Genomic DNA, 26,421 nt, shown 5'->3' on the forward strand with positions numbered 1-26,421 from the left:
GATTGAAAAATTACTATCTTCCATAAGAGATAAACATAGGCAAGATCAATTTAAGTTTGGCTAATGTAATAATATTTCACAGGTTTCATTATAAAGATGTTTCATACAGAATCAACACTTAGAGGATGGAAATTTCAGTAAGGCTAGTAATTCAGGTTACTTGATATACAATTTATGTTCCTCATGACAGAAAATGGCAGATTTGCATGTCCCAAATAAATTAGGCCACAAAGGCAAGGAATCGATTAGACACCTGGAAAACTGAGGAGGAAGCCTGTCTTTTGGTGAAGAGAGAAAGATGGAGATTTTTCTGATTGTCAACAACTATATGGCATTGTCCTTCTTTAAAAATGTAGTAACATGTTCAGATATTCCCATAGCATAGAAGTAGAATAAGAGTAATTTCTTCCTGAGCAGAAACTTATAGGTGTTGAAAGCTGAACTAATAAACTATTTGTGTTAAAGGAGGCAGATTTGATATTTACATTGTATGTCTCAATTCATTGCACATTGTCTCCTAAAATATTCTTCTCTCCTATAGAGCAAAGCATGAGCACAATGCATTAAGATCTTAAAACAGTCTTAAATTATGGTGCTACTTTGTAGTGAGAAGTGAAGGCTGCCATCTGGCCTTCTTGGCTGTCATCATGCCAAGAAAGGTTGGCATGAACAACTTACTCAAAGAAGAGAAATCTCATCTTTCTGAGAGATTTCACTGTTGTCTAAAGTAAGCTGGGAAAAAAGTAATTTTTGTAAAACACATGGCAGAATTCAGTTTTACTAGCACAGGTTGACAAGGTTAGCAGTATCAAACTGAAGAACAATGGAGGAGAAATGAGCCTTGTGGTACCCCAGGGTTAAAAAAACCTATCCACTATCACACATATTGTACAGCCAAGGTAAAAGTTGGCGACCCAGTTGCATAAGTTAGAAGGCAAACCATATTACAATAGATACAAAATAAATAACGGAAAAAACTCACGTAGAAAGATTATTTAATAGTATAATTTTCGACTGTGTGTCATAGGCATCTTCAGTACATTAAGCTCAAAATTAAACACTAACTGCAATTCCAAAAAGCGCCACCTAAGTAGCTGGTGTAAGATAACTGAAAAGGTCAATAACTTTCCTTAAAAAAAAAAAAAAAAAAAAAAAAAAAAAAAAAAAAAAAAAAAAATATACAATAAAAATTTTTATTGTATTAATTTTTTTTTTTTTTAGGAAAGTTATTGACCTTTATTGTATTAATTAATTATTTATTTATTTATTTTTTTTTTTAAATAGGAAAGTTATTGACCTTTTTAGTTATCTTACACCAGCTACTTAGGTGGCGCTTTTTGGAATTGCAGTTAGTGTTTAATTTTGAGCTCAATGTACTGAAGATGCCTGTGACACACAGGCGAAAATTATACTATTAAATAATCTTTCTACGTGAGTTTTTTCCGTTATTTATTTTGTATTGATATGTCTACTCACGGTTTACCTCTTTTAAAACTCATATTACAATAGGGTTACTTAAGACTTGCGATGGATAGTTTTCAGACTAACCTTTTTTAAAATTGAGCTATCACAAATATTGAGCTGGTCAACATAAGTATATATATATATATATATATATATATATATATATGTTAAAGATACCAAGTAATTTTAAACTTGGTTTTACTCCATTTCCCAAGTTTCTACATATATATATATATATATATATATTAAAAAAACATGTTGCATGTGCAAGAAATGAGGAATAAAATAAATGATCTTTGTTAAAACATCCCCACTCCTCAGAGGAATATAGAAGCCACACCATAATCCCTGCCACCACTTCCAATGATTTAATGCTAGTTTTAAAGAGATATTTTCTACAGGCTTAAAGGTGAAGGTACAGTTGTTGATAACAACATTTTCTGCTGATTAAGGACGTGAGATTATACTGGAAGTGGGGAGTAAGTGATCAGGCTTTAGTTTTGAGCAAGATAAAAATTTCATACTAATAAGTAAAACATGCAAGTTTTAATAAGAAAGTCTAGCTGCTTTTGGAATCTAACTATATACTCAAATATAGAAAATATTATTCAAGTAAACAACCCTTGGCAATTCACAGTGTCATACTAAAGACATTGACATCAATGTTTTCTGCAAGGATAAAAATCATGGAAAGAGTTTGGTAAGAATGCAGATAAATAAAAAGTGATAAAATAAATAATAAAATAAAAAAATAAAAATAAAGGATAAGAAGTGGAGGAAAGGATTGTAAACAATATCATGATAAACGTGATACTTGACTGTAGAATAAGTGGGGGGTTCACAAAAACACTTTGTTATAGTGAATTTCTTTTAGCATAGCACTGCACCAATGGGGTTTCAGGTTGGAACTTTTTAGTTTGTAGAAGCAAGTGAGTATATAACTTGTTTGTTATGTGATTCAACTATATAAAAACTGATCGATATTCTGGATGTTTGGAGCATATTACTTTGAAAGACTTAAATGAAACAACGGACAGAAAATATACAAGAGGAATGCAATCAAGAAAACATACTTGAGGTAGAAAATGACATCGAAAACCAGAAATGCAGAAAGAATAGATGCTTTCTACTAGAAATACACTAGCCTCTTTCCATCTAGTTCTGGATATATAAGTTTAAAGTCATTCTACTTTTTAAAGAGATACCTAACTTACCTTTGTAAAGAAATTAACAGAACGAGTATGATCCATACGAGGAGCTAGTACCAGCAGTAGATCATTCAACAACATTGGTTTATAATCTAAGTAGAACTGTATGGCTTTATAGTAAAGCTCGATATTAGCTACTTTTGTAATTATTTCTTTGAAATGACCTTCTCTCCATGCTTCTGTTGGGTGGTTCATCATTGTTACTACAGCATTATCGTATTCTTCATATTTATCATACAGAAAGACTAACTCAGCCCATAGATGTGCTTGTTCAGCTGCCCGCAGCACCTAATAGAGAAAAATAAAGGTAATATTTTATTACAGTGATACTTAATATTAATGTTAAAAAATTAACTGTATCTAGCAAGTCATACTTTGGGAATGTAAATTTTATAGTATACTGAAGTGTTAATTTTAGCATTTGGTCAATCATTTTAATTTAATTCTAGAAAGACTAAAATAGAAAGGATTAATTTCTACTTGGAACCAGGATTCTAGGTAGTACAATTGCCAGTCTGCAGGCAAGCACAGTCCCACTGTGGCATGGACATGTGCAAACATCTTTAGACAGGTGATTTCACCACTTAGTGTAAAATCACCATGATTGGAGGACAGAAGTGACTTGAAACAGATTGGTATTTGATTTCTACAGTGGAGTTCCAGGACTATAATTCTTCTAACCACTGCAGTGAAGATCAAGTTCCCATTAAATTTATGTGCAGACATAAATAAAAGCATTTTATACGAAGTGTTTTATACAAGGTGCCAAAATGTCACCGCCTCTGTGCCAAAATGTCACATCCATCAGTGTTGGATGGACTGAAAGCCACAGTACAAATGATGCTACTAGTTAAGATTATATAGATAAAACTCTACCAAGTTTTTATTCTATTTAGAATCATGAGCTCTTCAGTTTAATTTTTAGGGTTGAAGCCATTCTTTACGTCAGTCAATCACTTTTTTTTTCTTATCTGATCCACATATAAAAGACCACAAAGACCTATAAGCACCTTATTAGAGCCACGTGTGGACAAGAGGAATAGAAGAACCTGTCCAGATTTTTCTTGAACAGCAAAGTTGTAATCTTTAGGAAAAGCAGAGTGGGAGAAACTGTTCCAAAGCACAGAAGTAGATAGAATAAAAGAAGAAAGCTGGTTCAGTCAGTTTCAAGATGGACTGTAAAAGTGTTGGTTAGCAGTGGCTTTTGTTCTAATGATTTTGAAGGAGAATGGAGGAAAAATAGTGTAAAATTCAGCACAGAACCGTTAATGCAAGTATCTATAGAAAAGGTACAAGACAAAACTGAATGTCTGTGAGAGGGAGTGAAGTGGATATGTGAGAGATTAGCCAGATTGCCCTCTTCTGGAAAGAACTGAGCAATTTTAGATAGGATTTTGGTGAACTATCTTAAATATGGGAGCAATATTCCAAGGTTGGGCAGATTTGGGATTTGTACAGAGTTAGCAGCTGTGAAGCTGTGAAGATGTGAAGTGGTGTCTTGTGCAAAATACAAAGTTTTTGATGGTTATGTAGAAGCTACAGTTGAAATGTAGTTGTGCCAGGAAAGATCAAAGGTGAAGTTCAGTACAAGAGGAATCTGATTGTATTTGGATCTCAGTATTACAGAAGGTAAGAGGGGGAGGTTTGAGTTCTTTCTTGCAAGATATTAGACAGGACTGAGTTTTGGTGGCATTGAAATCTGGGAGATCAGAGTTCAAGCCACTCGACATCGATCTTGAGGATTCTAATATTTGATTGCTACAAGATTTGTAAAATGAAAAGGCGGAATGAACATGGATAGGATTGGAAGTCTGTGAAAGCAGGTCTATTTTAAGCAAGAGTAAGACATGGGCGAAAAAACAGAATCCTGGGATACTCCTGCACTGGTGGGGAAATCTGAGGAGAAAAAACCATCCACCATGACATGTAGTGAATGACCAGTCAGAAAGTTGGTGATACAGTTGCAGCATGTGAAAGGCAGACTATAGGATGCAGTTGTTAAGTAGGCCCCTGTGCAAAACTTGATCAAATGCCTTTGAAATGTCGAGGGCAACCCTGCAAATTTCTAAAGATCAGCTGTAAATCTTAACTGACAGAATTCTTACTACTGGTCACTGATTAGTTGGTACGTCTCTGGGTGGTTAAAGAGTTGGTTGTTGATGACCTTCTCCATAATTTTAGAGAGAACAGAAGTGAGAGCAACTGGATGTAGTTTGCTGGTTGACTTTCATCACCTTTCTTTGGTGGTGGGCTGGATGATGTGGACCTATTTCCATGCAGGATAGATGCTAGCTGAATAAGATAGATTGAAGAGACAATACAGGATAGTTCTGGCACAATTTTTAATACAATAGGTGGGGAACCATCAGGATCAGATGCATTCTGTTCAGGATATTAAGGATTCTTCGGATTTCTTTTTGGCAAGAATACTGTGAGTGACATGGAGAGAACCATTCTTGGCAGAGTGGAGGCCTGGTCTTTATGTCAAGTAACTACAGCACCATCAGGATGTGAGAGTGGTGGAAATCTCAGTGGGCAGAAGTTGCATCCAATGGCTTTCACAAGGGACCAGATCTCTGATTCTTGGTGCTGCTTCAAATGTGAAATGAAATTCAAGTGCCTTCAAATGCTCTTGAAATACTCTTCCATAGGAAGGGTCAAACTGATGGAGACAGACATGCATGCATTAACTGAAGGTCACTGATCAGTTAAGTTGGAGACTGCTGATGTATTGTGTTCAGATTCTGATAACAGCCGGGTCTCCCTATGTATGAGGGTGGTCTGAAAAGTTCTTGGCCTAACAATGAAGAAACAAATGTATAATTTCAAAATTATTTTTATTTTTCAACATAATCTCCCTTAAGACTAATACATTTATTCCAGTGATGCTCCAGCACCATTTATTAAGTCCCTGTAGTGGTTCTCAGTAAGATCAGCAAAATACCCTTCTACAGCTGCAATCATTTGAAGAAAAATGCTGACCTGCTAGAAAGAATTTTAGTTTTGGGAAGAGAGAGAAGTCAGAGGGAGCCAAATCTGGGGAATAGGGTCTTTTCCCAAGAAGTTTTTTGCCTAGTCTGGTTAAAAGATCGGAATAATATTCCCTGGTTATTGTTTTACCCTTTTCAAGATAATTAATAAACAAAATGCCTTCAGCATCCCAAAACACTGATGCTATGACCTTTCCTGCTGATGGAACCAACTTTTTTCTTCTTTGGTGCTGAACAACTGGCTTCTGTCCACTGTTTTGACTGCTGTTTGGATTTTGGTGTGTAATGGTGAATCCAAGTCTCATCCATAGTAATAAATCAATGCAAAAAATCAGTTTTATTCTAGTTAAAACACTCCAAGCACTGTTCAGAGATTTTCATGAGTGTGTTTTTGATCTGCTGTGAGCAAGCACAGCACCCATCTTGCACAAAGCTTTTTCATTTGCAATTCTTCATGCAAAATATATCCTGCACATTCTTTTGAAATGCCTATAGTCTCAACAATTTTACACACTTTGACTTGCCAGTCATCTAATACCATATCGTGCACTTGATCAATGATTTCAGGTGTTGTTACACTTTTTGGACATCCTTCACATGGATAATCTTCAAGACTGGTAAGGATACGTTTAAACTCAGCAGCCCATTTCTTAATTGTCGAAAATGAAGGAGAAGAGTGCCCATAAACTTTTATGAACTTCGAATGAATTTCTTTTGGAGTTAAACCTTCTTTTACAAAGAATTTGAACTGCATGATACTCAATTTTATCCATTTCAAGGGATACAGACAACACTAGGAGTTTTGCTCAATGAGGATGAGCATTATCATCTTGAGATAAATGCCTCCCCTATCACATACACACATGGACAGACATAGGGATCCAGAACCTCATCTCTAGAAGTTGCAACATTCATGTTTCTTAGCAGAAAGATGAATGTTGCAACTTCTAGAGATAAAGTCGGTACATCCACCCAATGAAATGCCTAACCAAAACATACTGCCTCCACCATAAGTGTCGCTTTCATGGACATCAGAGAAATTATGTGTCCCTGGCTCTCATCAGATCAGAGCATACCTGGTGTCACTTTGCAAAGCAAATCTGGGCTTGTCTATAAACAATAGCTATCCCCATTGGCCTTGGGTACAGTCGATGTGGAGCCTGACATATATCAAATGCTCTGTCCTGTGACATAGGGCGGCAAGCAGACCACCTTTGTGAAATACAAATTTTCCTTACGCAAGGTGAGATCATAGGCAATTCAGGTTAGCACTCGTGTCAGAGCAAATAATTGGAGATGTCAGTCACCCACGAATTGTAGCCTGTGGTCTTCCTTAACTGCATCTCCAGGATGCTTTTTGTGACTGCCAGAATTGGTTCCACCGCCTGAAATATCAAACAATTTACATACAATCATCTGGCTACCTCTGCTTGACTTTGGTCAGCCTCTAGTCTTATGATTGCTTGTCACCTAAATTCATTTAAAATGTCATTTTGCAACCATCTCTAAGAATTTTGCTATCATGAAATGCCTTGTTCTCATTCCAGACACGCACAAAAAACAGCCACTCCAAGAGCCTGCTTTTATGCCATGGCTCATTTGCATATACTGATTATGCCACTCATTTGTATATGATGGCCAGACAACATTTTTTTTGCATAATCTAAATTTCAGAGATTTTCCTTTTCCCCCAGGCTATCAACATTTTTCATTGTTCCTTAATTTATGGAAACCAGTGTATAATAACATCCGGCATTATAAAGCATGTAATGTCAGATTTTCAAATGCTAGGTTTTTGATGAAAAAATCCAAACATCTAAGGGAGGATAATTCCTTGTTGCAATGGTTTTCTTAACATTACTGATTAAATAAAAATGACCCAAGTTATTTCTGTACACCGCTACTGCTACAGTATTTGATTTACCTGTTGTATGTATGGCTATTCCTGCTTTTTTCTGTCTTTTGGTCATCTAGATTTTTTCCTACCAATCATGATTTTTTGTGGGTGTTTGTGGGTTACAAATTCCATTCAGATGAAAGCATGTCTTAATTTTTATAGTTGACAACACAACAGATTCTTTTCTCCAGTGTTTAATATTTTCTGGTTACTCACCTTCACCTTTTTATGTCATAAAGCTAAAAAAGTGTAGTTTGCATTTCTTTTCATTTGCTGTCCAAAATGAAGGGTGAATGATATAAGTTATCTATAAAATAATTTGGGGGGGGGGGGGGACATAAACAACATAAAGTGGTCAACACTAGTCACTAAGCCTTACATGATTTGGCCCCACCTGGTCTTTGAGAAATAACTGCATTTTTTAAATAACACTGTCAAAAGCTTTTTCACCATGTATGCTAAAGTATATAATTTACATGAGGGGTTGATGATGTTTGTTGGGAGAATTACAATTCATAGGTAAAGTAAATAATGATTGGTCTTGTTAAATTAAAACTTTTAAGGGCATCTGGTTTTTTTTTTTTTTTTTTTTATAAGAATGGTGATGACTTACAAGTTGTGTAAAATAAGATGATGTTTGAGAACACTTGATTATTTCAAAGTTAATGTAATGACACAGGGTAGGGTTTACTTTATTACAGATGAGAGATAGTAATACCTGCTGTCATAGATTGGAATTACTTCACATTTAGGAAACATCAGAAAGGTATCCATGAGAATATCTTCGTACAAACTAACTTTTTACGAAGAGACAAATAGTCTACAAAGGAATTAACTTATTAATTACATAAGAAACTATCTCCTGGTTGAAAACAAACTACTGTATTCATTGGTCACTGAATTATGATCAAATAACACAGTAAATGCTATGGTGTTTTAAAATGAAAAAAAAAAAAAAAAAAATTGTAAAATGTGCAAAATAAAAGAAAATAAGGCAATATATTTAGAATGAGCCTGAAAACTCACTCGCAACTTGTTTCTGATAACTCGCCTGTGGAAGTGGATTTCTGGAGCCCTGTCCATATTAGACTAAAATCAAACACATTCTAAACTAGTGTTTTATAGTTATTTCAAATGAAATGAAGTACTGAGATGACTGGTTATGTTGGAATAATTTATAATAATTTAACTTTCAGATATACTATTTTATTCACTTTCTGCTGTAGATTTAGCAAAATAAATTGTAATCTTACTGGGACCTCACATGTAATGACATGACAGTTTATAGCTGTTCAAATTTAGGAAAATTAAGTCCCTTGACTTGTTATTACAATATATTTATTACAAATATATAATACTCACTTTTGGAATGTTAACCCTAGACCAGAAGAGTTCAAGATGTTCTTTCATTTTAGAAGGCTTATATTTGGAATATAAAATTGCTAACTCAGTGAACATTCCCATATGAGCTCTCTCCAAGCCTGAAAATAATTTTAACAGAATATTAAGAATAATGCAATTTGAATATAAAATAGAATTTTAGTATGTTTTAATACACTAACATTAAAAAGAAACATTACTGGTGTTATCATTCACAATTGGGTGGTTAAATAGTTAGAGATGGTTCATTAATTGACCTAACCAATTTTTTCCATATTGAGTCATGTATCTTTAGGGAGCTCTTAGGGACACTGCCCTAAATGTAAAGGCAGCATTCAATGGCCAGGCAGATTTGGGATTTGTATGGGAAGTAGCACTCCAAGTGAAAAAGAAATTTTTTATTATTATCTGACACCTCCAGGGAGTCCAAAGACTCATCGAGGGAGGGCACGTGCTCTGCAACTGTCTCCATCACTCAATCCACCAACTGACCGCAACTACACTACCACCACTAGTATTTTCACAAACATCCATGCCCACAGTGGGATTCGAACCCGCAGCCTTTTGGCTTGAGAGCAGATATGCTAACCACTCAGCCAGCCAGGCTGGCAAAGGAAATAGTTGTAAATGTGTTTATGATGAGGAAATAGTTGTAAATGCACTGATGCTAAGGAAATAGTTGTAAATGCGCTTATGCCAAGAGAGGGTTGTTGACACAGTAATCCCTAGAAAAGAGATTATCTTGTATAGAGATTTGGGTGCTGTCAAGACTGCAAGAATTTTAATGGGAGATGAGGGCAAAACTGTTTTTCTATTTATTTATTTTTTTAAGCTGAAGTACATAATACCAGAGTATAATACCTGTGTATTAATCCCTAAAGATGCTGATTTACCTTCGATGAAATATAGGAAGTAATAATTAAACATTGTTAGTTATCAAGTCTATGTTGTTAATTTCCTTAAACAATATATGACGTTTAGGTTAGAAGGTTGGAAACAGCACCTTAATCAAGGAAATAAGACAAAGATGTGCAAAGATCACCTCAACTGGCATTTTTATGATACTAAATATCGGTATGCATGGCTATGTGCATGTTGTTACATGGGTGGGGAAAAAAAAAAAAAAAAAAAATCAGTACTAATTTATGGTCTGAATTACCTAAAGGAGAAGTACTATTCACAACATACTCAAAATGGATCACTAATAAGAAAGAAGCCCAAGGTGTTTGGAAAGTAGTTAGGATTATCTGATATTTGAGTGGGTATGTGAACACTATTTGCACAAGGTCAGTAATAGCAAAAGTCTCAGCATCATTACTTGCTAAATCTCTGTAGCTGGAAGAGAAAAGCTAGATGGCATTGTGAACATTAAAATCGTCAAGTTAGATGACTCATCATTAGGAAAGTTAAAGTAAAGGAAATACACTTGAAAAGGAGATCCAAAAGTTCAGAATAATTAGTGGCATAAGGGAAGGGATAGAGACCAAAATATATTTGGTATGTGGTAGAGATTTGAGTCAGAATGAGTCACAGAACGTAATTTGAGAGTTCAGATAAGCAGTGCTCAAGGAAACTGCAATACGAGTCTGTTAGGGAAAAGGTGAGGTTTAAAGACAGATGGTGGTGAGGGACATTGAGACTGGAAATGAGACTTTGGAAACCAGACTCATTTTACAAACATACAAATATGTATATTTGTAAAGTGGAGCTGGAAGGTTCTTGGAGGTTTGCTGCTGACAATTTGGGAGCACTATATATTCCTATTATAATAGGAGTTTTGGTTTTCAGGGTGGGCTGTTAGTAGCACTTGTTTTTTGCACCAGCATTCAGCTTATAATCAAAGGTTTACATGACATCACCAGCTTGGCATGTTCTCCTCCAGTTAACTGGTGACCATGTTCTGTTGGGTAAAGCTAAGACACAGGTGCATAATACACAATCAAGATTGAGTAACTTTGAATTTACTAATCACAGCAATTATGAGCTCTGATCTGCTTACTGGTGTGTTGCACGTCACTAACCAGGCTAAGGAAGTTTGATCCATCTTTTTATGAGATGGATCAAACATGGGTCCGAAGTGTCATGTGACAATTTTTTTTTGAAGTTACATATTATGCAAGCTTGTTAATATCCTTCTCTAGCATCAAGTCATTTTCAAGAATGACAGCATTATATTTCTTATTTTTTGCTACTATTGAATCATGCACTGCTGTTGTATTCTGAATAGGTGGCAGAGTTTTATTGGATACGGTTTAATATTTTCAGTCTATTTAAGTGAGTTTGATCAGTGCTTAACCCAGATAAGCTTGACTAAAGCACTAATAATGCAATAACAGCATACAAAGAACAATCGTTTACAGCAAGCAAGTGAACACTCAAATTAACAACCATGGTGTTTTAATCAACATTCTCATAATTTAAGAATATTCTAAGGTGAAAATTATCATACACAGATTATAAATACAACCAATCTGAATAACACACTATTCAGACCCCCCCACCCCCCCCCCCCCCCACCCCCCCCCCCCCCCACCCCCCCCCCCCCCCACCCCCCCCCCCCCCCACCCCCCCCCCCCCCCACCCCCCCCCCCCCCCACCCCCCCCCCCCCCCACCCCCCCCCCCCCCCACCCCCCCCCCCCCCCACCCCCCCCCCCCCCCACCCCCCCCCCCCCCCACCCCCCCCCCCCCCCACCCCCCCCCCCCCCCACCCCCCCCCCCCCCCACCCCCCCCCCCCCCCACCCCCCCCCCCCCCCACCCCCCCCCCCCCCCACCCCCCCCCCCCCCCACCCCCCCCCCCCCCCACCCCCCCCCCCCCCCACCCCCCCCCCCCCCCACCCCCCCCCCCCCCCACCCCCCCCCCCCCCCACCCCCCCCCCCCCCCACCCCCCCCCCCCCCCACCCCCCCCCCCCCCCACCCCCCCCCCCCCCCACCCCCCCCCCCCCCCACCCCCCCCCCCCCCCACCCCCCCCCCCCCCCACCCCCCCCCCCCAGTCCTTTATTCATACTTGAGGACCAAAGGAATGCTGTTATAAACACGTAAGGGCACACTTGGGACTCATACCAAGGATTCTTTCCTTTTTTAAGTAACATTAGAGAAAAGTGAGCAAGTGAACAAGTGGAGTGTCATTAAGAACTGATGACAAGTGATGTGAAGTTTATTTTGATGTTAGAATTGAGGTTAAGAAACAGATCATCTATTTGCATAGTAGCAAACAACTTCACCTGTGGAAGAAGTGTTTCTGAATATACAAGTAACTGGTCTACAGAAATGTACCCAATTTATTCTCAAAATGGTTAACTAGAGAGCTTCTTCAATACCAGCAAAGAGAATGCATGTTATTCAAGGTACCAATGCAGAAGTGGTGTGTAATAAATAACTCTATAGCAAACTTCACAGTCTATATCTCCATGAGTATAGACTGTGAAGTCTATACTCATGGGGTTATATGCTTTTTTTTTTATTTTATTTTATTTTTTTTTTAACAAATTCATTAAAGTAAAGCCATCAACTCTAACAAGCATTCCTTTGGTCTCTAAGTTCACAACAGCAACGGCTGAGCATGCATTCTCCAAGCCAATGATCACAAATTTACCAGATAGAGCAGCACAGTGATACAAATACCACTAACACCACTTTGCATACAAACCAAACAATCAAGAAGTGTTGTGTATTATAAGCTCCAATTATGTAAAACAGTATATTATCCAATATGGACTAAAATTAATCAAACTTAAATTTTAGCAAGGATCTGACAAAGCAAAATTCATCCAGTAGTTCAAGAAAGAACATCTTCAGTATGTGATTCATGAAGAAATGAAGGAGTTATGAAAATAATTATCAGCTTTGCCAGAAAAAGACAAAAAAATCAAGATTGAATAATGCATATTAAACAAAGACAAAACTTGAAAATTCCATATATACTATAACTTGTTATTAACAAAGTAAACAATGTTAGCAAACAAATGCTATTACAGATAGAAATATTACTCTTGTTTTCATAACGGAGTATCTCTAGTTGACTTTCTACAATACGCTTAGAAAAGAACTATGCCTATTGTGGATTTAAACAGTGTGAGAATGAGCAAATCAATTATTTGCTCCTTTTCAATAGTTTGTTATAGTGAAGTCAAATGCATATTTTCTTAAAATAAAAATAAGTTTTATAAACATTAAAACCATTATACATTAAAATAATAAAAAAATGCTACCTAATGCAGCCTCTAAAAGGCTTATTAATTCTTCAAAGTATCCTCTGTCCTGATAATAGTTAATAAGGTCCTCTAGCTCATCAGCATGAACCACAATGTGAAGTCCACACATTTGGGCAAGTCTAAATTCTTCACTATCCACACATGCAAAACAAACCTGAAAACAAACACATTTAAGTTTATATAATCCAAAACTATTCATAATTTTACTATATATTCTTATTTGTCCAGACTTTTATTGCTTAGAATGACAAGTCTGGATTGGTGTGTGGGGAAATTCAGTTAAGTTCTTCCCTCAACAACTGACAATACTACTATAACTTGTATCTACTCAATGGGAACTGCACACCTTTTCAATGAATATGGGAAAATAACTTGGGCAAATCTGTAGAGACAACATAATGAAGTTTTTGTAGCAGAAGTTTTTTTTTTTTTTTTTTTTTTTTTTACAAGTCTGCTACAGTGAGACTATTTTTCCACGAACACAGGCAAACCAACCTTTATAATTCCACAATTTCTATAAATATTTTGAAGTACAGACCCTAGCAATCACTTATTCATTTTCATTCCAAATTCACAAGATTATTTTTTGCATTCATTCATTCATTCAGTCCCTGCATTTTTTGCTGTTTTAAAGAATGTGATATGATGAAAACATCACAACATATTAAAAACCTAATAACTAATTTTTCCACAGCTTTTCTCTATGTGAAGCAGAAAAAGTGAAACAGATCCAACAAACCTTTTGGTCTGGATAATCAAAAAATGTTTCATTGTTGGAACATTACAAGTTGACAAACTATAAAACCAGAAGAAACTCATGTTAAAATTTCTTTGTAGAATTTTCACTTGTTTCATAAGCATCTTCAGTACAGAATAGCAAACAGAAATTTCTAAAAAGCACCACCTTAGTAGCTAACATAAGACAACTAAAAAATATATATATCGTAGTTGTCATCAAATTCCTGCCATGTACCCTCAAGGGGTGTACAGGATATGACAGTACTACATGAAAAAATTACATCATTACTAACTTCCCATTTTCATGTCACCTTTATCATCTCTAACTCCTTTTACAGTACTCTTTCCTCCATTTCTAAGCTTCTTCAAGAAGCTAACAACCACCAAAATATTTTGCCACCTTCTTGATATTTATTTTCTATGTTCTTGCTAAAGTCCTCAAAGGATTTTTGTTTAGCTAGTTTTACAAATTACAAAATGGAATATATATACACACACACACATACAGTAGACATCGCTTTTCGATAACCGGCTGATAACATTAAGCAAAGGATATAAAAAATTTATTTTAAAAACTTATCTAGTATTGTCTGTTGTTGTGTTCGAATATAGTAGTCCATGAATAAGTTGCTCATTGTTGTAATGCCTTTTGAAATTTGTCACTCTCTGTTGCACACACACTGCGATGAAGTATTCGTAGAACTTTTTGCATCTGGGCATTGGTTGGAGCTTCTAAAATTTTTTATTCTATACTTGTATTAGGTTTGCTTTCTGCTATTAGTTTAAATTTCTCATCGGAAGCAGCTTAACAAATATCCAACACTGTCATTGCAGCACCACTTCAACGTTATTAATATCCAACCAATTTTCAAATTCTTCTTTTGACATACCATCTGGGGTTTTATCAAAAATTTCGTTTGTAAGATATTCCAATTCTTTGGAAGAAGGCGTTTCAGTTTCTTTAAAAAATCCAACTTGGGAATTTTCCCAGAAATAAAACCTATAAAAAATCCACCTTTTTGGAAGCAATTTTTAATAGTCTTTTCTGAGACTTGCTTCCATGACATTGCAATGCACTGCCAAGTGCAATGCACCAAGAAGGGAAACCTTTTATGCAATTGCACTTGCATCAGATTGGTCTTTTATATAATCAAGTTCAGTTATAATTCTCACGTGAACTTCACTGTGATAAGCAGCATTAAAAGCTTGTATAATGCCTTGATCACATGGTTGAATTAACGATGTAGTGTTCGAAGGCAAGAAAACTACTTTGATGTTATTTAATTTAAGATCCCACTTAACTAACCAATTGTTGAAAATTGTCATTAATCATCCGAGCATTTGCACTAGAACAGTAGTCAACAGCCAAACTTTTGACACTTTTAAAATACCAACGATTTTTACTTTTTCCAAATCGACTAGGAGCGTTCATTTCTCACCTTTCATATTAGCACAATAAAGAATTGTCACTCGCTTTTTTTTGAAGATTTAAATCCTTTAGTACAGTACTTTCGTTTTTAAACAAAAAAGTATGCTCAGGCATTGCACACAAATAGAGTCCTGTTTCGTCTGCATTGCAAATACCCTCGGAAGAATATTCAGCAATAATTGTTGGCCAATCGGTCTTAGTCCACGTATCAGCTGATAAAAAAAACAGCACTTTTTACTTCACCATAAATATGCTTGTACACAATATTCTCTCGCTTTTTCCACCTGTTAAACCATCCATCTGTTGCAGTGAAATTTTCTTTGCCTACTGTTTTGCAAGTTCTGCTTTTTGACACATCAAAGGTCCATTAATCGAAGCATTCTTTCATAAACATTACTAAACCAAATTTTTAATGCTGATTCAACTTGAGTATCCTTACCAAATCGGGCTCTCTTCCAATCCATGTTCTCATTAGTAAGAGCCGAAGTTTCAATGATTGATGTTACACAAGAATGGTTGTGAAATTTTTAAATGTACAGTCACAACTACACTGACTCATTTTGGGAAACTTATCATAGCACTCAAAATTCTTTGATTTTCTTGAAAAGATAACTTTTTGCATTTTTACTTGCTTCTGCCATAATGGCAAGGGTTATTTTAACAAGCACTTAGTCAAATTCATTTACTGAAAGAGCATGAAAATAAACTTGAAAAAAATCACAATTAGACCATATTTATAACCTGTCCCCTGCATTTGCCTGGAAGATTTAAGATTTATGGAAGATTAAGATTACCCATCTGCATTTGCCAGGGTAATCTTAATCTTCGACAGATTTCGACAAATGTTCTTTGTCAAATTTTCTCCTGATTAACCATTATTTCTTAGAATTCTGAGACGCAAAAGACTAAACATTCAAGGATTTTGATAACAATAACCACAACTTTGATTATAATAGACGAATTATTATTAATTCATTTTAAATGGTGTGTTTTGGGACCAACTGATTTTGATAACAATAGCCAATCGATAATATTATCCACACACACACACACACACACACACACACATATATAACGTTAGGAAAGATTAGCAGATTTAAAAACATCTCACATAAAGGAGACATACAGATCAGATCTGTTTTAAGTTAGGATAATGGAGCAATCTTTCAAAATTTCTTTATAAAACATTCTATAAGGAAATGACTTTTGAGTAAAATATTTTTATGTAAAATTCTTGTCTTGAACCAGTGAACTTTGTTTAGTGCAAACAGCATGTCCAGAATGTTCAAGACATAACATTTAATATAAGACCTATGTTCAAAATTAATAAAGGCAGATCTTCCAGTTTGTCCAAAATGTGAAAGAAGCAACTCTAGGTCAAAGAGTGTTGGATTTGTTCATACCGTTAGAAGAGGTCTCTTGAGAATGTGAATATTTTATCACCAGTTAGTGACAGTGATCATGTCATGCTTTCTTGGGAATTATATTGATGTTCCAATTAGAACAGGTTACATGCTGAAATATAAAGCTTGAAATTATGATCAACTTAGGAGAATACTATCTTCTGTGTGATGGTATTAGTTACTGAAGGGGAAAAGATGTCAGAAATGCATGGGAATCTTTGAAAAAGTGCTTAAATGAGGCAGTATCTTGATTGTATCCCTAGAGTTCAAAGAATAAGTAGAGTGGGAGTGAAGTGGATGTGAAACTTAATTAAGTCATAATAAGATGTAGAAAAAATATCGTGAGAATAAGAGTGAGAAGTGTTATGAAATACATATAGCACAGGCCAGAAAAATAACTAGTATTGTGCAGAAAAGCTAAATTGGAATAGAAAAAGAAATTAGCTCTGCAGGCAAAATGCAATCCAAAAGAATTTTATTATATCACAACCAAAAAAAAAGAATGTCTGTGGAAGAGCAACTCTACTGAATGCAGATGTATTTAAGTGTCAGAAGTTAATGAGATTGTTCAATTAATAAGTATTCACTGTGCTAAGATATATCAACCAACATGGTGCACAGTGCTACTACTACATTGGATTAAGAGATAAGGGTCCATGAGAATGAAGTAGAAGAACTGTTGCATAATCTGGATAAGAATTGACAATACATGTATGCTAAAGGAATGTTCAGCCAATTGGGCTAGGCCTTTCACATGTTTATATAATTATTATTATGCAGGCCTCCATGGAGTCAAAAGGCTCATCGTGGGAGGTCCTTCCTAGGAAACACAAAGTCTACCACTCCTTGAACGCATTGAAAATTCATGCTCTCACCACTCTGTCAGGCAATGCATTCCATGGTTCAACCACCCACCATGCAAAGAAACCACTCTCCACACTCTTGCTCACAGCTTCCTTTTTTGCAACTTCCATGGATGGCCCCTTGTCATCTCTCCTTCCTACTGTTCCACCAAGCAAAAGAACTCTCAAGTGTCAACTCTATAACTACCTCTCAACAGTTTAAAAGTCTCAATCATATCATCTCTATCTATCAAACTCTGCAGACCACATTCCCTCAGCTAATCTTCATAACTAACATTGAAACCATCTTTGTTATCCACTTCTGTACTCTTCACAGTTAATTTATCCCCTTCAAATCCTAGGGACCAAATTTGAGAACAATAGTCTAAGTGTGGTCTGATCAGGGTCTTATAGAATGGAACGATAACTAATCTCTGCAGGTCAATGTCCTCAGTATTGCAGCAATCCTCTGGGTTACCTTCATCACCTTTGCAATATATTCCCCAAATTTCAGTTTTCTATCAATTGTCATGAACAGATTTCTTGTCTTCCCTACTTCCTCCAATCGAGTATGCAGCCTCCCAAACTTCAAGACTTTACATTTTCCTGCATTAAACCAACAACCCCCATCCATTTGCTCATCTGTCTAGTTTATTCAAATCTTCTTGAAAGGCTGCCACATCTGCACTATTACTAATAACCCTTCCCAGCTTCACATCATCTGCAAACAACTGAATATCCCCCTGCAATCCATTGACATTGATATAAAAGTTAAACAATCAAGGTCTTGGTATTGAACCTGTGAAATCCCCCTTGTAACCTTCTGCCTCCTTGATATTGCCCCACCATACACAACTCTGAAACCTATCAGACAGCCAATCCTGAATCCAGTTAAATAACCCGACATCTAAACCCATGTGCTGCAACTTAAATATCAACTTATCATGTGGCACCCTGTCAAATGCCTTTGTGAAATCCAAAAATGGCAATACAGGTATCCCTCGATTAACGCGGTTAATAAATCCTCTATGTTACCGCGTATATCGAAATCGCGTTAATCATGTTAATCATATCTAATAATCAATGGTAAAAAGTACAATTAGTCCCTGATCAATTACTGTACTAATAGTTCGTTTTATATGGTACTCTTTTAGGAAAGATAAAAAATGAATACAAAGTAAATGTTTAATAAATACTTGTACCTACATTAGTTAGTGCAATTTTTTTTAATCAAAAGAAGTTATAAAGAGTCGTTTGAACAGTTCTAGTGTTTTTTCTTATTGGCATAAATTCTACGATAACAAGCAAAATGACTCTCCAGACCTCGGCAAACAAGCATTCTTCAATTAACATCTGGATCCATATCCATTACTTGCTGCTTAAGCGATTCTAAACTGCGAAATATTAAATCCAGTTCTTTGACTGTTATTTCCTTTGGAACCTCATCTTCACATTTCATTTGTTCATTATCTTCATATGTGCATTGTTCAATTTCAAGAAGATCATTGTCACTGAAATCTTTTGAATTTGAATCCAATAATTCTTTAACATCTTTTGCATCAGCACCATCAAAACGGAGGTCTTCACCAATTGCAACGATTTCTTTAACCACGTTGTTCACAGGATTTTGAAAACAACCTAAGTCATTAGTGCATTCTGGCAGAAGGTTTTTCTAAACAGCTTTCATGCAACTAGAAGACACTTGCTTCCACAAGTCACGAATGTTTTCAATTGAGCGTTTAATGTTAATTTTTTTCCAAAATTCGTGGAGTGTAATCGCATTTTCTCCCGTTGTTGTTTCTACTGCCTTTGAGAATGTCTTTTTAAGAAAATATGCTTTGAAAGTTGCAATGACTCCCACGTCCAAAGGTTGTAACAATGTATTTGGTGAGAAAAATAAAACTTTCACATTCTCACACAGATCAAGAGAATTTGGATGACCATGAGGCTAGTAGCCTCGTGGCGTGAGCATGATTTTGCATGGTGAATTTAAATGTGCATTAATCAAAACTCGTCGCATATATCAAGAGATTGGCGCAATTAATTTCGCCGTAATAATTAAATCTGCGTTAAGCAAGGGATACTACCTGTATATGCCTTCCCCTCATCAACTGCTTTTGTCACTTCATTATAAAATGCAATCATATTACTAAGCAAGAGTGCCCCTTAACAAATTCATGTTGACCCTCACAGATAAGATTACCTTCGTCTGCCCAACACTGTATGTGGTCCCTCACTAATTTCTCGAGGATCTTAACTACTGATGAAACACAAACTGGCCGTTAGACACATCCATTCTACTACTGGCCTTTATGCAATGGCACTATCTACCTTCCTTCCATTCCTTGGGTACCTTTCCCCGTAGCCAAACTTTCATTGAAAAGCCAGGTCAACGGAGCTGCCAGTTCTGTTGACCCAGTTTTATTTGCACTTTCTCTCAAAACCAGTGGTGAAATACCATCCAGTCCCATGGCTTTACTGACATCCTGAGTACTCAGTATTTGGAACATACTCTCCTCTTGCACCTCTAAACTGCCCTATCCTTCAAGTATAAAAAAACTTACTTCTCCAGGATGAAATACTCCAATAAAGTGTTCATTGAACAATTCCACTATATCCTCTGCATCAGTCACTATATTCCCATTTTTATCCAACAATAGCATTCTTCCACAATCATTTCTCATCCTACTGGCCATATAGTTAAAAAATTCCATAGAATTTTCTTTGGATCTTGATGCCAATCTCTTCTCATATTCCCACATAAAATAATCTTCTCACATAAAATACTTGTAATTAAAATCGCAATGAGGTGAAAAAAGCAGTCAGAATGGATAAGATGAAATGGTTAGAAGCCCAATGCAACAATATAGAGCAGTACTATGGAGAGCATAAAACAAGGGAGCATACAAAATGATCAGAGCCATTAATAGAAAGTGGCAACCAAAACAGACCACAATTAAAGATGAAAAAGGCAAAGTATTGATGAATAAAGAAAAAATTGTATGGCAGTGGACAAGATACTGTAGCGAGTTATATGAAGAAAAACTAGATTTAGATAGTGTTGGGAAACTGACTGAAGAATTTAAGCAGATATCACCACCAGGTAATGAGCATAATATGGACATTTTAAGAGGAGAGGTAGAAAAAGCAATAGGATGGCTAAAACACAAGAATCCTGGTAATGATAACATTACTGAAGAAATGATTAAATATGGTGGTGAAAGTATGGTTACAGAAATGCACCAACTATGTAATATGGTATGGAAAGAAGGGAAAATGCCAGAGGAGTGGGTGAAATCAATATTAGTAACATTATACAAGAAAGGAAATAAGTTAGAATGTAAAAATTATAGAACAATTGCCTTGATAAGTCACCTTGGTAAAGAGATGATGATCATATTGACAGAAAGATTGAGAACACAATTGGAAGCATACCTCGCAGACGAGCAAGCAGGATTTAGGAAGGATAGAATTACAATTCAACAGATTTTGACAATGAGGTTAATAGCAGAGAAAGCTAGGAGAAAAAACAAAAACATATATACTTGCTTTGTTGATTTTCAGAAAGCATTTGATAGTGTTGACAAGAAAGTTACATTAGCAGTTCTGGAATCCTATGGAATTGATAAAAAACTAATAGCTATATTAAAAGATGTTTATCAGAATGCAGTTGCAGCAGTTAGAATAGGTGATGATTTGGTGAAATGGTTTAAAACAAGCAGAGGTACTAGACAGGGAGACCCAATATCACCAAGCAATTAAATCGCACATTTAGAAAGAGCAATGGACAAATTGAAGATGGCAAAGGAATATCTGTACATGGAATGAGAATTAACAATCTGAGATTTGCAGATGACATTGTTATTATTGAAAATGATGAAAAAGAACTGCAAAAAACACTGAAACTGTTAAATGAGGACGGGAAGAAATTTGGACTTGTTATGAACTTGGAAAAAACAAAGACAATGGTATTTGGTGAGAAGAACATGAAACAAAAGATACAAGTGGATAGAACTGATATAGAAAATGTAGAACAATTCACATATTTGGGAAAGTAAACTGACATATGACTTGGACTGTAAAAAGGAAATAAAGATCAGGATTGCAAAGGGAAGAACAAATCTGAAGGCCATGGATAACATCTGGAAAAGTAAAGTGATCAGTCTGCAAACAAAACTAAGAGTACTGGAAACATGCATCTTCAGTGGTGTACTGTACGGATCTGAAATGTGGGCAATAAATAAGGAATCAAGAAAAAGAATTTTGGCATTTGAAAGAACTTGTTACAGGAAGATTCTAAGAATAGGATGGGTACAGAAAATCACCAATGAAGAGCTCTATCAGAAGATACAACCAAAACAGAATCTAATGCAGAAGATTATAAAACAGAAGCTGCAATTATTTGGACACATCTGTAGAACGTGGATATCAGAAAATAATGACATTTATGTTTGGTATTTTGGATGGTTTAAACAGAAGAGGTAGACCATACAGAGAATGAATAGATAAACGATATAAAAGACTGGTGTGGAATCGGTGTACAAAAACTGCAACACTGTGTACTGGACAAAGAAAGGTGGAAGAAGATAGCGAAACAGGCATCAGACATCAACGCCCATGGTTCGTGATGATAACTCACTTTACTGTATTAAATCTGGTAACAAATTGTTAGAATATTTAAATAAGAACCACTACAATTGTAACATAAATTAAGCTCAGACAGGATTAGGCAAATAGACCTAAGGCTAGCAACAATTGCGAAGGTCACCGGATTATGAGTTTTCCGTCAAAACCCAACGATAGCATGGGTGACGGAAAAAAGAAACACCATCCAGTAAATCTGGGGGACTTAATTTGAAGAAAGGCCAAGTTCGGGAGATTGAAGGGCCAAGGGGGCTCTCATTTCGAAGTTTTATTCCTGTGCCAAGCTTTTTCCGAGGACAAGGAGAGTCGCATTGGCGAACAGCTGTTCCGACAAAGATGGTAAGTTCGATAACAGCAAAGACAGTCCTTTCAAGATGTCCTACCATACAATTCTTTGATGATATATGTGTATGCTGAATTACCGCTGTCATAACCTAGTTCCTGATTGGAAGGTTTTTTTTTTTTTTTGAAAGAAACGGAACATGTCCATAAGCCTTAAGGATCACTGGCAAAGATCTAATGAACTGGCAAAGATTGTAAGTAGAATGTTTTAAGTAATATGCTAGATTGTGAAGTTCAAGCGACTAATGTTGGTTCTGGTAATTATTAGCATAGAAAGTACTAGAGAGGTCAGAAAGACATACTTCAAATTGAATGTGAATAGTAGAATATAGATATCTAAGATTTGCTGATATTATATAATGCAGAAATTGAATGTGGTTTAAGTTTTGCCTTTTTCTGTTTATAATGTGAGTGAGATTAAAGTATGTTAAATTCTTTCCAAGTGTCTGAAAATTTATGTGTATTTATAATGTATTTGTCTTAAAGCTTGAGCGAAAATGCTTAAATAATCGTGTGAAGAATTAGACACGTGATTGTATTGTCTCCATTGTGTTCGTCTTAGTTAGAACCAGACATGTGATATGTCATCATCATCAAATTCCTGCCATGTACCCTCAAGGGGTGTACAGGATATTATAGTACTACATCAAAAAAATTACATCATTATTAATTTCCTATCTACAATTTTCCTCCAAATCAGTCTGTTACTTGTCAAAACCCCTACATTATCAGATCTTATATTTCTATCGTCTAAAGCACTTTGTACTGTATCAATCCACCTATATCTTGGTCTTCCTCTGGGTCATTTTGCTGCCAACCTGGCAGAGAACACTTGTTTTGCTAATCTTTCCTCGCCCATTCTGTTTAAGTGACCACACCACCTGAGATTAGCTCTGCTATCGCATTCCTGGATGCTGAAAATGTCAAGTTCTTTCCTAATATCCTCGTTTTTAATATGATATTGCAATTGATGCCATCTGTTCATGCCTATAATCTTTCTCAGGACTCTCATATCTGTGGTCTCTAGTCTTTGGTCAAGTGTTTCACTTCTGACCCAGCTCTCAGATCCATAAGTTAAAACTGGTTTGAACACTGTCTTGTATACAGCTAATTTAGTGTTCTGACTAATTTCTCTCTTATTCCATATGAATTTATTCAATTGACTTAACACCATACCAGCTTTGCTGATTCTGTTGTCTATTTCTATATTTAATTTACCGTCTTCAGTAAAAATCGTGCCTAAATAGCTGAAATGTTTTACTTGTTCCACAGGTTCTCCATTCACAACACAGTTGACATTTTCAATGATTCTGCCTATTTTCATTGTCTTTGTCTTTTTATTGCTGACCTTCATACCATATCTATTACAACAGCTATTCAATTTAGTCAGAGAATCTTGCAGACTTGTAGCAGATTTATTTAGAAGTATAACATCATCCGCATAAAGCAAAGAGCTGACATTAACATCTCCAATTTTGAAATCATGTTTAATACCACTTCCCTTCATAATGTGATCCATATAGATAATGAATAACAAAGGGGATAATGTACATCGTCTCACACCAGATTTAACATTAAACCATCTTCCTGTACTTCCTTCAATTCTAACTGCTGACTTACAACTCAAATAAAGTTGAAGTATTGCTTGATATAATGCCCCATTGACACCATATAACTGCAACGTATTGAACAGCTTCTCTCTTGGCACCTTGTCATATGCCTTTTCCAGATCGACAAAACTTAAATACAGATCTTTGTTATATTCCCATGCTTTCTCGACTATTTGTCGTAAAGTGAAGATCTGATCCTGACAGCCTCTATTTGGCCTGAATCCAGCTTGTTCTTCACCAAGCTTTTCTTCCACAATTCTTCTCAACCGTTTCTCAAGTATACTTGCATAGATCTTGCCAGGAACACTCAGTAGGGAAATACCCCTGTAATTCTCACATTCAGCTTTATTTCCCTTTTTATATATGGGCACTATGAAAGCTCTACTCCAATCATCGGGAATTCGTCCCTCTGTCCAGGCTTTCTGAACTATGCAGTGCAGAAACTGTAAGACTCTTATACCACCATACTTCAGCATTTCTGGTCGAATATCATCTACTCCTGCTGCCTTTCCACCTTTCAAGCCTTTGATGGCTTTTTCTAGTTCTAGTATGGATATGTATTCCTGACTGCATGCCTGGTCAGTGTTTTTTACCAATGTGCTGTCATCACTGCTTGTTTCATTTAGCAGTTTTTCAAAGTAATTACTCCATACTTCTAGGATATCTTTTTCTCCCGTTTTCATGTCACCTTTATCATCTCTAATTCCTTTTACAGCACTCTTTCCTCCATTCTTAAGCTTCTTCAACAACCTCCAGAATATTTTGCCACCTTCTTGATATTTATTTTCTATATTCTTGCCAAAGTCGTTCCATGACTTTTGTTTAGCTAGTTTTACAGTGTTTAGCATTCTTGCATTTGTCTCTATATTCTCGAAGAGCACAAGCTGACTTATTTGACAGGAACTTTTGGTATGCTTTCTTCTTTTCTTTCACTGCCTCTTTAACTTCCTGTGTCCACCAGCGAGTTCTGATTTTTTTATCCTTACAGATAACCTCACCACATGCCTCTCTGGCAGAATCAATCAATGTTTTCTTCAGAGTTTGCCATTGAATCTCCAAGGTTTGATTCCTGTTCTCAAACTCTTTCATTTTTTCTTCAATAATCTTTGTGTATTTTAGTCTACAGTTCACATCTGAGAGCTGCTCAACTTTTATTCGCTTTAAAACTTTCTTACATGTTATTCTTTTCAATATGAAATTCAATTTTATCCTGCTCAAGACTAAATAGTGATCACTTCCAATTTCAAATCCTCTGTACACTCTGGTGTCCTGCACCAGGGAGACAACATCACTATCAACAATAACATAGTCAATGAGACTTTTCTTATTTCTAGCCTCTTCTCTCCATGTGAATTTGTGCACATTTTTATGTTGGAAGATGGTGTTAGTAATAACCAGTCCATGTCCTGAGCAGAAATCCAACAGATATTTGCCATTATTATTAGCTTTGCTCTTTTCTCCAAATTTTCCCAAAATATTTTTGTATGTCTCACAATCATTTCCTACTCTGCTATTTAGATCCCCAACAAGGACCAACTTTTCATTTTTTTTGTGTCAGCTGCTTTTTCTAAAGCCTCAAAAAATTCATCCACTTCTGCCTTAGTAGAACCTTCTGTGGGACCATAGGCACAAATAAGTCTCATTGTCCAGTTCCCCATTCTCATATTTGCCCACTCTACTTGAGACTGACTGCCATTCAAGATTAGCCTCGTATTTTGTGTTGAATACTATGGCTACTCCTTTTCCTTGATTATCATTGCCTGAATATAACATTTTGTATTTATTGCTCAGAAAGATCTCACCAGTTTTGGTCTTTTTTGTTTCAGTCACCCCTATTATGTCGATCTGGTACTTATCTAATTCCTCAGCTAGCTCCATTTCTTTGCCATTCAGGCTTCTTACGTTGATAGTACCGATCTTTAACTCTGGTGATGTTGAGTTGGGGTTTATTTTCAGATTTGTTCTAGTAGCTGACTTTTCGCTGTTCGCCCTGGTTCCCTGGCGAAAACAACGTGGGCCTTGTTTAACCGGGCTACGCCCCAGCCGGCATGAAATTTTGTCATGTTGTACCATCATTCTATATTTTGGTTTAACCAATAAGAATACAATTTGGTCGGCTAAATCCCAAATTGCCAGCCCATCCTCGTCCGTTCAGTATCCAAGTAGATACCCAACAGGGTGCACCACGAGAAGGTGAGGATTGGACATTAGGTCAGAAGCCCTGGTCGGTTCTCTGCATTCCTTTAAAGGCTATGTGGA

At 36.2% G+C, this 26,421-nt stretch overlaps 1 protein-coding gene across 1 annotated transcript in view; it reads right to left on the reverse strand.

Annotated features, from left to right (window-relative positions):
* Chc (clathrin heavy chain) overlaps window positions 1-26,421 on the reverse strand; it is a 533,133-nt gene that overhangs the window by 61,524 nt on the left and 445,188 nt on the right. Inside the window, exons 24-26 of the mRNA XM_090400150.1 lie at window positions 13,152-13,308; window positions 8,922-9,040; window positions 2,679-2,960 (exon numbers count right to left, since the gene is read on the reverse strand). Coding sequence (XP_090256276.1) covers window positions 2,679-2,960; window positions 8,922-9,040; window positions 13,152-13,308 — 558 coding nt within the window. The remainder of the gene's footprint in view (window positions 1-2,678; window positions 2,961-8,921; window positions 9,041-13,151; window positions 13,309-26,421) is intronic.

The sequence above is a fragment of the Typopeltis vanoorti genome, chromosome 11, assembly GCF_054136105.1.
Source record: "Typopeltis vanoorti isolate ZY-2024b chromosome 11, IOZ_Tvanoo_1.0, whole genome shotgun sequence".
In the NCBI taxonomy this organism is placed as follows: Eukaryota; Metazoa; Arthropoda; class Arachnida; order Uropygi; family Thelyphonidae; genus Typopeltis; species Typopeltis vanoorti.